At 37.8% G+C, this 15,022-nt stretch overlaps 4 protein-coding genes across 5 annotated transcripts; 2 read left to right on the top strand and 2 right to left on the bottom strand.

The window, feature by feature from the left end:
- Positions 1 to 462: 462 nt before the first annotated feature.
- On the bottom strand, positions 463 to 3,136 carry LOC140769460 (uncharacterized). Of its 2 annotated transcripts, XR_012105912.1 has the most exons (3): positions 1,827 to 3,136; positions 999 to 1,079; positions 464 to 917 (listed from the first exon to the last, which is right to left on the bottom strand). XR_012105912.1 is itself a non-coding variant. In XM_073110143.1 (2 exons), exon 1 carries the CDS (start codon positions 3,040 to 3,042, stop codon positions 1,846 to 1,848), a length of 1,197 nt encoding a protein of 398 aa, XP_072966244.1. In that variant the 5' UTR covers positions 3,043 to 3,136; the 3' UTR covers positions 463 to 1,079; positions 1,827 to 1,845. The 2 variants fall into 2 exon arrangements, 1 of the variants encoding a protein (XP_072966244.1); XM_073110143.1 differs by having other exon boundaries at positions 463 to 1,079.
- Positions 3,137 to 4,321: 1,185 nt separating this feature from the next.
- Positions 4,322 to 8,509, bottom strand: LOC140771026 (SPX domain-containing protein 4). The gene is made up of 3 exons (XM_073112378.1): positions 7,949 to 8,509; positions 5,060 to 5,219; positions 4,322 to 4,968 (listed from the first exon to the last, which is right to left on the bottom strand). Exons 1-3 carry the CDS (start codon positions 8,249 to 8,251, stop codon positions 4,499 to 4,501), a joined length of 933 nt encoding a protein of 310 aa, XP_072968479.1. The 5' UTR covers positions 8,252 to 8,509; the 3' UTR covers positions 4,322 to 4,498.
- A 2,206-nt stretch (positions 8,510 to 10,715) lies between these two features.
- Positions 10,716 to 11,983, top strand: LOC140771355 (uncharacterized). The gene is made up of 4 exons (XM_073112864.1): positions 10,716 to 10,986; positions 11,074 to 11,204; positions 11,394 to 11,497; positions 11,589 to 11,983. Exons 1-4 carry the CDS (start codon positions 10,935 to 10,937, stop codon positions 11,719 to 11,721), a joined length of 420 nt encoding a protein of 139 aa, XP_072968965.1. The 5' UTR covers positions 10,716 to 10,934; the 3' UTR covers positions 11,722 to 11,983.
- An 883-nt stretch (positions 11,984 to 12,866) lies between these two features.
- LOC140769853 (syntaxin-related protein KNOLLE-like) lies at positions 12,867 to 13,688 on the top strand. The gene is made up of 2 exons (XM_073110738.1): positions 12,867 to 13,349; positions 13,467 to 13,688. Exons 1-2 carry the CDS (start codon positions 12,867 to 12,869, stop codon positions 13,686 to 13,688), a joined length of 705 nt encoding a protein of 234 aa, XP_072966839.1.
- The last annotated feature ends 1,334 nt before the right edge of the window (positions 13,689 to 15,022 follow it).

Below are 15,022 nucleotides of genomic sequence, written 5' to 3'. Positions count from 1 at the left end.
ACTTGAAGACATGAAGTGCATCTCCTAATCCTTATAAGAACTTCAGAGCTTTTAGGGCACAAATTCAGAACACTTACTGATATCTTTTTTTTTCTTTTTAAGAAAACTCCTGATATCTTTATATTTCAATTGTGTCAACAATAATGAAGCTAGCAAAAGGAATGTATATAAGGGAAGAAAGCAATTATAAATGATGAAGTAGATGATATAGAAACAGCCTCTCAATTGTCACCGGTTGTGTCAACCAGTAGTCCAGATCATCTCGACGCCTTCTGGTATACTAGACAGTAGAAGTAAACAGACATTCAAATTATATGTACATAAGATGCCAGTAAATCCTGTCTGTAAACTCCTGATATTTATAATTAGTTTACCTTGCCAACAGCTAGCATATGCATCAAACAAAAGATTCTCCAGTTCTCCATTCCTTTGTATGGACGCACAAGATTGAATGTCTATTAATTAGATACATCTGGCAGACTAATAGCAAACTTCTAAAATGAGAGGAAACATTTAACTGATCTGGGAAAGGTGATGGAGAAGCAGATCAAAAGGAACTTCGAAGAATGTTATACATGATACAGAGTAATTTCTATGGACGACAAGAAAAGGGTTTTGAAAGAGCCAAAACCCTCAACCATTAAATCACAGATCAATTTTATAGTTCTCCTTTGATTCTCAGTTCATAATCATGACTCAAATACTAACTAAAAAATAAATAAAAAATAAAAAATAAAAAATTCTCAAGCCCTTGAAGGGCAAATATTAGCTATATGGAAAAGAGTGGGACTACTGTGAAGATGGAATAGATCATAGGAAGATGAATAGAAAGACGAACGGAGAAGAGAAGGTAAAGACAACTGCCCAAATAAGTGGCTCCTATTTCTTTGTTAACAAGCAAGTTGCTTACAAAAATCCTGAAGACAATTACCCAAGAAAATAGTAAGAGAAAGTTAATCGAAATGAAAGCTGGTAGGAGCATTTGTCTAGAGAAGCACCACTCTGTGAGATCAAATGAAGCGCCTCGGAAGCAGGAACCAAGTGCTGCAGTAAGCCTTCACATAAGAGTATGCCTCTTCCTACACAGTGAAATAATGGCTACTACAGTTTGGATAGAACTACAAAATAATTATCAGACCAACACAAACAATTCCATTGCTTGACTATTCTAGCATATCCAAAATGCTAGAAAGATGGTGACAGATCAAGCTTGTTAGATGAAGGTTGTCAAGACTAGAGAAATCCAAGTTGAAACAAATCAATCAAACAATAGATCACCAAGCCAAGTAAAAGTAAGAAATTAACAAGTTAAATTATAAAGATAATCCCATGGGACAAAATAAAGTTCAAGATAAAACATTGCTTAACCATGATATGTCTAAAAAGGAATTTGCATCAATAAGCACCAAGAGCAAACTTTGACAGCACCTCTGTAATTAACTATGTCTTCTTCCTGGATAATGACAATTATCTTTTTCAATAATAATTAACCATATATAACTGGTAGTCAGAAATATGCACTAGACCAGAACTTCATGAGAAATAGATTGGAACCTGCTTACAGTTTCAATTGCAAAATTGCATAAATAGGAAAACAAAACAAAATTTCTGAGGTACAATCTCATTCAAATCTTATCTCGCTGTTCGACATGGAGATAAGCTAGGAGAGATGAGCTTATCCCTTGTTCAAAATCATGACTTCTTTTAATTGTTTTAGACAAATATGAACAAATTTGAGAGTCATTGCGTTAAGGTAAACTCAAAATGGATGCTTGGTTGTATTGCAGAAGGTAAAATTCTCCTACAAAGAATTAAACATAGCATACCATGGTTGATCGAAATCACTTAGAAGGGGAAACCTTTATGCTTGGTGGATCTCGACGATTCTGCCAACCTCCTCAACCCCTTAACCTTGTTGTAATACTCCATTAGCTCGGCAGCCGCATCCTCCTCATGGCATTGCACAAATGCCCGCAAGAACCGCGGCTCTCTCATCCGAATGACCTTCACCATCGAAAAATCCTCCTTAATCTGCGGCCGGAGCCCCATTTCCCGCACCCGGACATCAACCAGATGCCGCGGCCTGAGCACCTTATCAAGATTGCAGTAAAGCAGCATTGGCTCATCGAGGACGACACTCGCCGGCAGCTTCATCGTCCCGAGGACGAACGTCATGTTCCGCTGCACCTTGTCGATGGAGAGGGTGAGGATGTTGGGCGTCCGGGCGAAGAGGGTCAAGACCTCGTCGGAGGAGAAGCCGAACTTCTCGAGATTGGCAATCTTCGCGCGGATGGTCTCAGGGCGGGAGACGGCGAGGATGGAGAGGGCGTATTTGTACATGGGATGGGAGGGAAGGAGGCGGGTGCGGCGGAGGAGGTCGAGCTTCTCGGAGTCAAGGGAGGAGCGGATGACGATGGTGGGGCGGGAGACGAGGAGGCGGCCGAGGGTTTGGGCATCGACGCCGTGGGAGGCGTAGAGGCGGACGCAGGGGAGGAGGGTCTTGTCGATGTCGTAGGTGAGGAGGGAGGGATTGCGGGAGACGGCGCGGAGGAGGAGGTTGTGGTCGGCGGAGGAGGGAAAAAGGGTGGAGCGGAAGAAGGAGAGGCGGGGGAGGAGGAGGGAGGGGTAGAGTCTCGTGGAGAGGAAACGTGGGCGGCGAGCGATGATCTTGACGAGGTCGGAGGAGGAGATGCCGACAATGGAGCGGAGGGCGAGGAGCTTGGGGTGGAGGAAGGGGGGTTTGAGGCGGGAGAGGGAGGGGTGGCGGGAGAGGATCTGGGAGAGCTCCGACGAGGTGCAACCCCAACGGAGGAAGACCTCGGCGGCGGTCTTGGGTGGGTTGGTCTCGGATTCTCCGCCTTCTTCTTGTTTTGCTTCTGCTTCTGCTGCTTCTTCTACTTCTACTCTATGAGATGAGATTGGTGATGTGGTTAACGGTGAGGTAAGAGGAGAAGAGGAGGAGAAGGTGGTGGAGAGAATGGAGGCGAGGCGGGAGAAGCGAAGGAGGGAAATAAGAGGATACGTGGGTGCTGCTGCTCTCATGCCTGCGGCATTGTGTTCCGTAGATAAGATGTTCGACGAATTGCGCGTTAGTGCGGGATAGAGAGAGCTGCTGCCTTGGCACTCACAGCCGAGGCCGCAGCACTAAAGCGAATGTATCGACTTGCAGGTGTTTTATTTGATTAAAAACAAAACAGTTTTTTACATAATAGCCACTGAAAATATTTAAAATATTATAATTGCCGCTGCATTATTTAAAATATTAAATTTGTCGCTAAGATTATTTAACTCTTTCAGAATAACAACGTTAGTTTTCAAAATATATTTTAACAGATTATTATTAAAGTTAGTAAAATAGTTTTTAATCTAAGTTGTGTTTTAATTATGATTAATTAGATTTAACTAATAAAATACTATTTTGATAATTTTGGTGGCAATAATTACCATATCTTGAAAAATTACTGGTATTTTCATGTTTTGCGATTTAGCCCCTCTAAATGTCTTTATTTTACATGCATATTCTCCTTAGCCATAGGCAATGGTTCAATGGGTTTCAACCAAATCGGTTTGCAATTTAATTATATTTTGGTTTCCAATTTATAACAAGGGACTTTACTGCACAACTCATATATAAAATATTATAATAAAATATGTATTTTAATGATAAAAAATATATACACTCCATTTTATATATTACATTAAAAAATTTAATAAAATTAATTTAATTATCTCGGGATTTATATTATTTATCAGCGAAATATATTAGGTTTGGTTCTTGGTACGAGATTGAGCATATATTAAGTTTGATTCTACTTATTTAGATGGAATGTTAGAGCGAGAAGGGGGAAAAGAGTATTTTATATACTTAATTTAAAAATATATCGTTTTTTAGAGAAATAACAAAGTAGTATTAAATGCAACGCAGACCTTTCTCTCCTCCATCCAAAAATAAAGTAAGGATACTTTGGTTTAAAAACAGTACAATTGAGTGATTCTGAAATTGAAAACCAAAATAAAGTAGATTTACAAAATGCAAGACCAGTTAGGTTTTTCGTGCTAAATAGTGTTTAGATGGTTAAATGAGCATGTTTTTAAGTTCGAATCTTAACAACATCGATTTAAAGAGAACACTATTATTTATCGCTTCCTCAAATAAATAAAAAATAAGAACTCATTAGATGCAGATATGTAAAAAATCTCAATCCTGGACACTGTCAAATAAGTTTCTCAGATCTGAAAGATATATAAGGAGAACTAGCCAATGCCCTGCAAGAAGTATGAGAAGATATATATATATATATATGCATAAAAAGCACTGCAGTAAACCTAATTTACTTGAAATTTATTGAAAATCATTATTCTCTTCAATAATGATGCACATTATAATGATCCATACATGTCTGTCCAATTATTAAGTTCTTGTTAGGAGACCTGATTCTTTGATAAGCAATCAGGAGAAATAAAGCTCAAAACAGAAAGACAAGTCGATTTCAATAGCTTAATCTCCTGAATGTACACTCTCTTGGTCAGGCTCCTCATTCTGGGAAGCTGTTAAAGAGTTAGAGCCTGAGTTATCAGATGTAACAGCTCCAGAACCATTTTCATCATCTTGGTTATGGAAGAACTGTGCAAGAGATAGAGGATTGTAAGTTGAGCTAGCCTTCCGAAGGCCTTGTATTGCTCTCATTGCAGCTAATGTGCTCCGATATACATCGACGGTCTCTTCTTTAACATGAGATGCCTCATTATTACTTTTGTCATTTTGTGCCTCAGGCTTTCTAGGTGGACCTGATTCAATTACTTCTGCTTCCAATGGAAAAAGAAGCTCGAGATTAGCTTCACATTCGCGGACCAACCGTGTCAGAGGTTCTGTTGTAAAGAAGGGCTGGTGAAGAGCGCGTTGTGTGAAAGGTAGACTTAACAAGCCACCAGTTCTCTTGTCATACTTCTTCAAAATCTTCACAAGTCCTGCATAAAAGTAAGAGGGGTAGAGGAGCTGGAGCTGTTGCTCATGATAATAGAATCAATCTTCCAAATCTATCAAAAAAAAAAAAAGTACCTGCGAAGTTGAGGGAGCTATAATTTTTCAGAAGTACCATCTCCCCATGGATGGTCACAAAGGCTTTACGTATCTCTAGCATCTCTTCACTGAATTCACTTTCAGATGTAAAAGCTACATTCTTGCTAGCTTTCACTCTCTCAATTCTCTCCTTGAGTTCCTACAATCAAACATAAAATATAAATAAACAATGAACCAGGCAATAGAAAGCGTGTCTTTCATTCAATGTGTTGGGTGTGTGGTTCACTATGGCAACATGGGGATTCCAAGGCTAGGGGCAATACAATATGGATCTACAAGAGACATCTCTAAAAGCTTAAACAGAATAGTACTATTGTCAAGGACTATGCAGTAAATATCGACCAACAAGACAATATAACTGAAAGAAGAATAATGTTAGCGAATCATGAAAGTAGCCTCTAATCAATAGAATAGAACTTTCAAAGGATGCATCTGCATATGCTACAAGTGAAATTTGTGAAAATCTTATTGCACTAAACTCTCAAATGCCAAAGAGAGAGCTCCAGATGTGCCCCTCATAGAAACTACTCAAGAATACAGCAATTAAAATCTTCAACTTTAGGCCAATGGTAGGCTGTTGAATATTAGATTCAGAGGGAACTGAGCACATTTAACTCTCATAGTTCCAGCCAAAGAACATACCTTGGATCCAATTATTATACAGAAAAGGATTTTTTTGGTCAGAGAGAAAACTCTTGAATGCAGTGCAATGTCCACGATTGGTGTAACCGTGAAGATTTGTTTACATGCGGTAAATTTCAGATCTAGGTACAGCCATACAATCAACTTAAGGTCCAAATTAAACTCAAGTTGATAGAAATGATAATGAGGCGGTAATATATTACTTCCAGTGGATTCAAAAGTTAAAAATCTGATGAAAGAGAGAAAAGTTGCTTTTAGTTGTAACATCTTAAATTACAACAGCAGAAGAAGAAAAGAGAAAAGAAGAATGATGAAGACAGGATAGATGTAACTAAGATACCTATTTATCTTAAATGTTTTAGATAGATTGATTGTATCTTTAGCATCAGTTCATCAACTGAGCACTCTGATATTACAATTGCATCGATCATTTTCTCAGTCCTCGCCAATGACTGGATCTGTTTGTTATGCTTTCAGGATCAATCTAGTTGTTACTCCTTTTCAATCATTAGATGGATACCCAGGCAGCAACACATTGAAGGAAATTCGCAACTCCAAGTACTTAAAAAAACAATATTCCTATATATATATATATATATATATATATATATAATATACCAATTTACAAGTCCAAAATATCTGCTTAACTAAGTAAAAAATGATGGTCACTGAAGAATAAATTCACCTTTAAATAGATCAACCAATAGAAGCTTCTCTGAAAATTAGGGCCAAGTTAGAATATATTGGTCTTTTTGCATGGAACAAGAAAAATCTGGAGAAGGCATGAAAATTTTCATGCATAAGTAAGTTCATTCTTTGAGGAAGGCCACTAGAGATGAATGATTCAGTAACACCACTTTGTAATGGGATTTTCAAGATAACCATCAAAATGGCTCATGAATCATGATTACCAAAAAAACTTGATACAGGCATGAAGATTGAAAATTTGTCATTTTGAAAGAAGGTGGTGTATCAAGCTAGAGAAAAGCACTATGAATTTTGCAAATGCAGTTTGACATCCACAAGTATGTTGTCCCAGACTATTATTCAATAGTAGTATACTGGGAATGCGTGTGCTCAATTCTTGAGCTAGTAGTAAATCCAAACATGTCTAAGAAGACGAAAAATCTTATGAAAAGGATCAGCTTACAAATCCGGTCTAGTTTATAGCAACATAAACTAAAGATTACAAACTGTCATATGAGACTGGGACAGAAAGGAAAAAAAATAGCGTCAATTATCACTTGTTCCAAGTTCTATCTTCTGCGCAAAAGTCAGAATGCTAGATCCCTTAGCTAGTTGTTCATTCTAGAAAAGATACATGACAAACACGCAAGTTACTTTCTTTTACAACTTTGAAAATTGAAACCCTATTCATATTACAATTCGTTCTCTCCTTTCGGAAACCTGATCTTCTGCATGACATGCTCCTTCTTAAGTTTATAATTCCAGTGCATATTCAGCAAGCAAATTCAACTCTAGTAATATTCTATCTACATCCATAAGTACTCTAGACCCAAGTAAATAAAATTTCCAGTCATTGTAAGAAGAATGGCAAGTATCACACATTCACATGACATCCTAGGAACATAAAAATCACATGTTAACTTAGAATCTAAAACTTAACTTTCATCTTGCACAAAACGGATGACCAAAATCTCCTCAAATAAACCATTTCTAAATTTTCATTGCACTGATTCTTTCTACATTGCATTCCAACATATATGTGAATGAACCTGATATGATATGCTAGTATGCTCCAAAATCCATCATCCAGTCTCCTTCAGAGAATCAATACATACAAAAGCAATCTGGGCTAGCAGTACCAAGAACAATCGATACTGAAATCGATTCACACTCAATTAAGAATTTTCAACACAACCGCTAAAGAAGATTAATAATGAAATTGATTCTTATCCAAGTCCAATTGAGTAATATAATCAAGTATGAAATTAATAATCAGTATTTGGAATCGTTCACCACTTCCATCTTAGCTTGATCTACTTTATTAGAGATGAAGACACATATGCCTAACTCAAAAGATATCATCTTTTAAGAGGACTGGTGCCCTTCGTAAAGTCAATGCATAAAATTGATCAATTATTTCAAAGCCATCTCATCTTCGAGTTTCGCCCCCCACCCCCCACTAAACCTATAACGATAACGACGACAAATTAAACCAAAGAAGGATCGAAAATTAGGGTTCCGGAGAATAAAGAGCCTTACCTGCAACCGGATAACAAAATCTTCCTCCTTATCGACATAGAAATCGTTAAATTTCTCCAACTCCTCATTAAGAATCCTGACGAACCACTCCTCCAGCCCCACCCACGGCGGAGCGCCGCCTTCTCCTTCCTCCCCCTCTCCTCCTCCGTCTCCTCCTCCTCCATCTCCGGCGAGATTGACGTGGTGGTGATCGGGCGGGAGATGCTTGATAAGCTTCTTGAGGGGCTTATAGCTCAAGAACTTATCCCTCCATTCGGGAAGCGTCTCCTCGAGATGATTCCGAAAATCCTTGCCAAATTTCATCCGTGATTCGGATCAAAATCCCACCCTTTTCTTTTTCTTCTTTTCCTGGATATTTTACTCAAATACCGGGATAGGATTGGAGGAACTTATCGCTCTTTTAACCCAAAAAATATATATATATATATATATTAATTATCTAGTTATATTTATACTCTTATAGTGTGGAGAGGAGAAGAGGAGAAGAGGAGAAGAGTAGAAGAGAGAAGAGAGAAGAGAGGAGAAGAAGAGAGAAGAGAGGAGAAGAAGAGAATCGGATAAAGAAGTCGATAATGGACTGAGGATGTGGTATATTCTCTTGGTTGTATGTAGCTTTCCTTTGGTTCTTATCCGCAGTTATAAGGCATCCAGGGTTTTACTGCAAAGGTTACCACAGAAGAGATACTCTGACTCTATCAAATATCAATTCAAACTCATAATCTTTATCTTAGGCTAATGGTATCCAACTAATAAGATGCATTAGTGTTTATTAAATGGCATGTTTATGCCAATTTTTATTTTTCTTGAGAGCATTGTCTGTAAGCTGCTGATATTTTATTAAGATCCATCCATATGTAATAATAAACTCAAATCACAACCTAGCAATTTGACATGGCAAACATATCATTTCATATTTAAATCTAGAGAGAGTTTGACATGATCAAAGCAAGTTGAAACCGAGTATTTCTGATTGGCTATATCTATCCACTTTCCCTTGATCATGTAGAATACTAGAACGTTCCTTAAATAAATTTTGTGAACCCAATAAGATTGCATGGCCTGTATATTTGTGATTAACAAATAAGCTCATCTTGGTTTAGATTAAACTACCGTATGGCTAATGTATAGTATACGTACTATTTGTTAACGGTCTAGTATAGTGTCGGGGGCTTAAATTTTTTGATCGGTTCGTTAGTTTGTGTGGTACTTCACATTCTTCGTAAGATAAAATAAGTCTTAAAGCAATAATAACGTAGATGCAAATAGAAAAAAAAAATGGACTCTAATACTTTAGAGAAGGCAACGATATTTTGTAAGGTTTTTATTTCTATTTCAAATGCTTTTAATGTGTAGATATAAAAGGAGGAATGTGTGCTAGAAGGTTATAGATACGTTTAATGCTCGCTGCCTGTTCTACGTGCAGTGAAGAGGAGAAAACTTCTCTTCTTCTTCCATTTATGATCAAACTAAAATCTCATTAGTCCATCTCAACCCCAAAATATCTTTTCTAGCTAGTTAAGACTACAAATGATTCTTTAACTCAAAATCAACAAAACTAGCTGCTACTTGCTAATTTTATTTCTACCGTCATAATTGTCTAGCAATGGATAAATTTAAGTCTCGTCTAATTACCATAGTATCTTTTGAATCTAACCTAGCCACGATCGTAACTTAGACCCTAGCATTTCGGTTTTAGTCAAAACTTTGATAGGGTGCGATATTAATTAGGCTCACCTAATTTCTAGAATTTGAACCAGTCGAATTATTTTGACAACCCCCTATATAATATGATAAATTTTTATACAAAAAAATCACTAGCTTTTTGGGCAAATAACCCAGATAAGCTTAAAAGCTAAAACATTGTGATATATTTTTTTTCAGATCAAAATTTATTCACATTAGTTTCTCCTACCTTCACATCGAGTATGATTTGTTATTACTCATCAATTCCCTCAAAATGCTAACAGACCAGTTAATTGCCTCACAGACAATGCTGGGATTATAATCTTCAGAGATGTACGTGAGAAAGGGTATTTCTCAATCCACTAATACAAACTTTCATATAAGAAATAATGATTAGTGTCTATCCATGGCCATACTGGATCCTAATTTCCCTAGTTTATAATCTCCTCAGCAAGCTGAATGTACTTTGAGATCATCGAACATATAAATTATTTGCTGGTTTTAGAATATTCGACAAGTATAGCTCAGACAAGTTCAAGTTATTCCATGGCATATGTCACTAGATATACTTTGTTAATTACTATTAGTTCTACTCGGAAGAAGATATATATACTACATATGCCACCTCATTACTTCATCATATGTCAATCACGTAAGATGCAAGTTTATCCAGATGCTTCACGATAACTCTTTTCAGGAGTTTGGAGAAAATATTTGAGAGAGTAACTAGCCGTGTTGACTTTATGGTTCCTTAACTGTTTATAGCTATATCTCTCAATATATATTACAATTGTTTCTTATTTTATCCTCATTACTTCATCATATGTACACATGATTTTCAGAAAAATTAATCTTAAACTCTTTAATTAAAAGAAAGGATTAGTTAGGGTTAACCAATAGTATAACGAAGCACATAAATATCTTCTTTGATATGATGTGCAAGGATAGTGATGTGTTACAGGTAGCAGATAAGGATGACCCAAGACAAGGGAGGGCTGGTCCCATGGGGATATAAAGATTAGTACATAATGAAGGTGGAAACAATGAACCAAGTCCTATATGCACTAAAAAGCAAAAGAAAAGTTTAATTATAGGACCATAATAATAGGGTTCTTGTTTCATGGTTTTGTAGCAATCTATGTGCTGTCATCTTGGATCCTTCTTAATTACCACTCCATCCTTTTATATATATAAAGATGGCATAGTACCAACTCTCTCCACTATCCACAGCAGAACTATGCGCCTTTAAGTACTCAAGTGAAGACTAGTAGTAGAGAAGAAGAAAGAAAGAAGAAAGCTAGAGATGGGTTCTCTAATGGCTGGTTGGGATTCACCTGTGATGGATGAGAATAAAGGTAGTTATAGATATATCTCTATATACAAGTTTTATTTTGTTTGGCTAATTAATTGCAAACTAATGATGGGTTAATTACCATGTATAGTTCGAGCTCGGAGGAACAAATCGCTAACGAAAGAAGAGATCGAGGCTTTCAGGAAGTTGCACAGAAAGACTGAAGGAGAGGAGGAAGAAGAGCAAGGATCTCCAACTTTGGCCTCCCCAAAGCAGTCCCCAGTAAGCTCTGTTCACGTCTTTCTCTTGGATATATTTTTAAGATCTCACCTATTTATTTTCTTTAGTTTTTACTATCTTTCTAAACTATATATTTTCAACACTTTTAGTCTGTATTTTTCCATAGAAATTAGATGGTACGAACTTACTCTAAACTACTTCCATGCATGTTTTTCTATGTATATTTTGTAGAGATTATCTCGTCTTCTACGCGTGCATAGTGCGCCTCCATCTCCTCAAATCCATGACGAGGAGGATCTGAGCAACAGCAACAAGCCAGATAAAACTGGCGACTGGTAATTAATTAAGCAACTTAAATTTGCATGGCCTCTTTCAAGATCATCTTAATTAAGATATGTATAATATTCTTGATTAAAATTGGTGCAGGTGGACGAGGAGCAACTGGGCTTTCCTCAATGAGCCCCCTCTTGATGAGGCACAGGACTCTGCGCGTAAATATACTGCACAGTTCCACGTTGCACAGCTCGCAACTGAGAAACGCGTAGGTCTTATTAATTAATCAGTAGAGACATACTTACTGTTAAAAACTATGCTTTAGAGAAAGGGATAAAAAAAAAATAAGAAGAAAGGATTATGATGTGGAGTAGATTTATGCTACCGTGGAGTTGGTATGGAGTGCAAAGGTAGCTTGTAAAATTACCGGCGGCGGAGTTGGTTCCCTATGTATGTATGTACCCAGGGATGATCATCCTATGAAGCTTGCTTGTTTTGTTTGATTATGTAAATTAAGTTATTAAAGTTAATAAAAAAAATTAAAAATGTATGTATAAGAAAGGGTTCTAGTTTATGAACTCTCTCCTCAATAAAGAAGAAAATTTGTTCAAATCACTCGATATTTATTTATGATTCATGCCGTCTTTTAGTTATAATTCAATTTTTTTTATTCTATAATTATTATTTAATAAATAATTTTATTTTAATTAATTGATATCGATCATATTATTAGAATACTTATCGATAATCTTGTTTTAATTTTTCCAACTACCTTCTCCTCCTTATATCATTGCTTCAACCAAAGGTTCACCGACAATTCGAGCTTCCTCTTATATTTCTCTTTAATAATTATCTAATTTTTTTTTACTTAATTTATATATGATTATTAAATGGAAAAAGATAGAAGAGAAAAAAGAAATAAATAAGATATAAGTAATTTAGATATTTAAAAATTTTAGACTAAAGCTGTCTGAGTTAACCTAAGACGTCAAATGAGAATAAAATGAGAGATTGAATTATAAATCACAGAATAGTGATATTTATATACATTTTTATTTAGATTAAAATCTATATATTAATATGTCACTCTGTACAATGGAATTCATTTTATCTTTGGTAACTATCCTACCTTTTTAAATAAATATATAAAAGAATCACTTACGATAGGGCTTAATTTTGCTAGAATTCTAAATCAATTGAAAACTAACGAATATTATGTTACGAAAACTAACGGTTCTACGCCTGCGAACGTGCAAGCATCGATCGTTACCCGCCGTGGCATCCCCCATTGCCAGTGGGAAATTGGGATCTGAATTTATTACCCTCGTCTCTTCTTCTCGTCCTTTAGACTCAACTCAGATCATCTCCATCACCACCTACCTACACCATTACTCCATTCCCTCGATCCAAGCCTCCAAGATGAACGATCTCATGACCGACTCCTTCGGCGGCTACGCCGCTCTCAATAGCCAGGAGGAATCCACGGCCGCCGCGGATCCCAACCTCCTCCGCTTCTTAGAAGAAGCCGAGGCGGCCAAGCAAGAGATCGCTACCATCCACGACCACCTCACCCGCCTCCACCGCGACCCCGATCCCGAATCCCTCAAATCCCTCCGCGGTCGCATCACCGCCGTCCGCGCCCGGATCGATTCCATGGGCCACCGCCCGGGCCCCGCACCGGTCACCGTCTCCCTCCGCGCGAAGCTGAGAGACCTAATCCTGCGATTCCAGGAGCTGCGGGATCAAATGTCGGCGGAGCGCAGGGCGGCGGTGACGCGGTGCTACTTCACGATCACCGGGGAGGAGCCGAGCGAGGAGGCGGTTGAGAGGATAATGGCGTCGAAGGGGGAGGGAGAGGGCGAGGGGAAGGATGAGGCGGCGTCGTTGTTTCGGAAGGCGATCGAGGAAGGCGGGGTGAGGCAGCTGGCGGAGGAGATGGAGGAGAGGGAGGAGGCGGCGAGGGAGGTGGAGAGGAGCCTGGTGGAGCTGCATCAGGTGTTCCTGGACATGGCGGTGGTGGTGGAGACGCAGGGGGAGAGGATGGATGAGATCGAATACCTGGTGGTCGAGGCGGCTCAGGGGATAGGGGACGCGGCGCAAGAGCTGGAGGAGGCGAGAAGGTATCAGAGGAGTAGTAGAAGAAGGAAGTGGGTGTGGATTGGAGTGATCGTCTTGGTGGTAACACTGGTTATAGTGGTAGTGGTTGTTGCCATGCTTGTCATTGGATTCGGGAAGAGGAGTGGGAAATTATAATATACTTTAATTTACCAATTCATATGTCTCTTTGGTAGCTTTTCCTTTCTTCTCTTCTATCTTCAATAGAAATTTCATATAAAGATCCAGTTGATTAGAGCATCACATTTGGCTTCCCTTTTGGACTTTTAATCTTTGAATTGTTGGCTTATTTGCTCAATTAAATTGATTGTTAACAGCTTGGCAACATTTGCTATTAATGATGCTTTATCTATTCTGCAAGATCCAGTCTTATTAGTTGAATCAACGTGCAATTCTCATCACCAGTAGGAGTAGGAATGCTCATATATCCTGGGCTTCTCACCATCAGAATTCCTAAGAAAGTACAAAGTTGGCCGAGTGTTTTGCCCGGAGAAAAAATCATGGGGTTTTTCTTTTTACGCATTTATCTTTTTTTTTTTTTTGTACTTAAAAGTATTCAGTTGTTTTTAAACTAAACAAATTAAATATTCTTCTGGTTTTTCTTAGGAGGATTCTATTTTGGATCTTTGAGTCCAATTGTTATCCTCGAGATATGGTTCTTCTTCTTCCTAGTCGTTGCGGTGGCATAAAAAAATTTATTATTTCTATCCTCCCATGGAAGCCATTTGACCCTACTTCGTTGGTGCCAATAGATCTCTTCTTGAAGAAGGATTCTTGAGAAATGTCAATATGATATAGTGTAAATCTGTAGCAAATTCTCTAAAGCTATAGAAAATATTCTATCCGCAAGTAATCAATGTAAATTCAACATAACTTGCTGATAAATGCTGTAAATTCATAGATAACCTCTCTTATTTTTGGAGACAAGAAAATCGAGAAACATTGCGAGCTCCTGAAAATTAGAAACTCGGAGAAAACTTGGGAGAGTATGATGATCAAATTTTGTGGAGATTCAACACCAATAATAACTTCTCAGTAAAATCTTAGTATCATCTTATGAACTTCTCGAGTTTGAGATTTACAACCTAAGTCGGTATTTGGCAAATTTCTTTGGTTAGTCAGGCTTGATAAGCTTCGTACTAAATTTAATTTTGCTAAAAAAAAGGTTACTCATGACCTCTCTCCTGTGCCTTTTGTGGTGAGGAGGTCTCAAATTCACTCTTGAGTTACAACTTAGGATACAGCTACTGGTTAAGTTAATGAGACCTTCTCTCTCCCCCTTTCCTTCGCAAGCTTTGGGAATTTCTCACTTCTTTTATTTGGTGGAAAATCTGGTGTGAGCAAAACAACACATTCTTAAACTTCAAGTCTCTCACCAGGACCAGCTTCTCACAGAGCCTTGGAGGAAATGACTTGGACCTTTTACCCACCCTCTTGGCTCTTGTTACATCTCCTTTTCCTCTTTCCCCTCT

Source organism: Typha angustifolia, chromosome 11, assembly GCF_048772165.1.
Source record: "Typha angustifolia cultivar Huaian chromosome 11, ASM4877216v1, whole genome shotgun sequence".
Taxonomy (NCBI): Eukaryota; Viridiplantae; Streptophyta; class Magnoliopsida; order Poales; family Typhaceae; genus Typha; species Typha angustifolia.
Note: the sequence above shows the minus strand (reverse complement) of the source record. Positions and strands in the feature narration are given on the sequence as shown.

Excerpts from the sequence above, each read along its gene's own strand:
- LOC140769460 (XM_073110143.1), bottom strand. The coding sequence starts at position 3,042 with ATGAGAGCAGCAGCACCCACGTATCCTCTTATTTCCCTCCTTCGCTTC.
- LOC140771026 (XM_073112378.1), bottom strand. The coding sequence starts at position 8,251 with ATGAAATTTGGCAAGGATTTTCGGAATCATCTCGAGGAGACGCTTCCC. Across the intron at positions 5,220-7,948 it reads ATTTTGTTATCCGGTTGCAG|GAACTCAAGGAGAGAATTGA; the intron begins GTAAGGCTCTTT and ends GTTTGATTGTAG. Across the intron at positions 4,969-5,059 it reads TAGCTCCCTCAACTTCGCAG|GACTTGTGAAGATTTTGAAG; the intron begins GTACTTTTTTTT and ends ACTTTTATGCAG.
- LOC140771355 (XM_073112864.1), top strand. The coding sequence starts at position 10,935 with ATGGGTTCTCTAATGGCTGGTTGGGATTCACCTGTGATGGATGAGAAT. Across the intron at positions 10,987-11,073 it reads TGTGATGGATGAGAATAAAG|TTCGAGCTCGGAGGAACAAA; the intron begins GTAGTTATAGAT and ends TACCATGTATAG. Across the intron at positions 11,498-11,588 it reads CCAGATAAAACTGGCGACTG|GTGGACGAGGAGCAACTGGG; the intron begins GTAATTAATTAA and ends AAATTGGTGCAG.
- LOC140769853 (XM_073110738.1), top strand. The coding sequence starts at position 12,867 with ATGACCGACTCCTTCGGCGGCTACGCCGCTCTCAATAGCCAGGAGGAA. Across the intron at positions 13,350-13,466 it reads AGGCGATCGAGGAAGGCGGG|GGGGAGAGGATGGATGAGAT; the intron begins GTGAGGCAGCTG and ends GTGGAGACGCAG.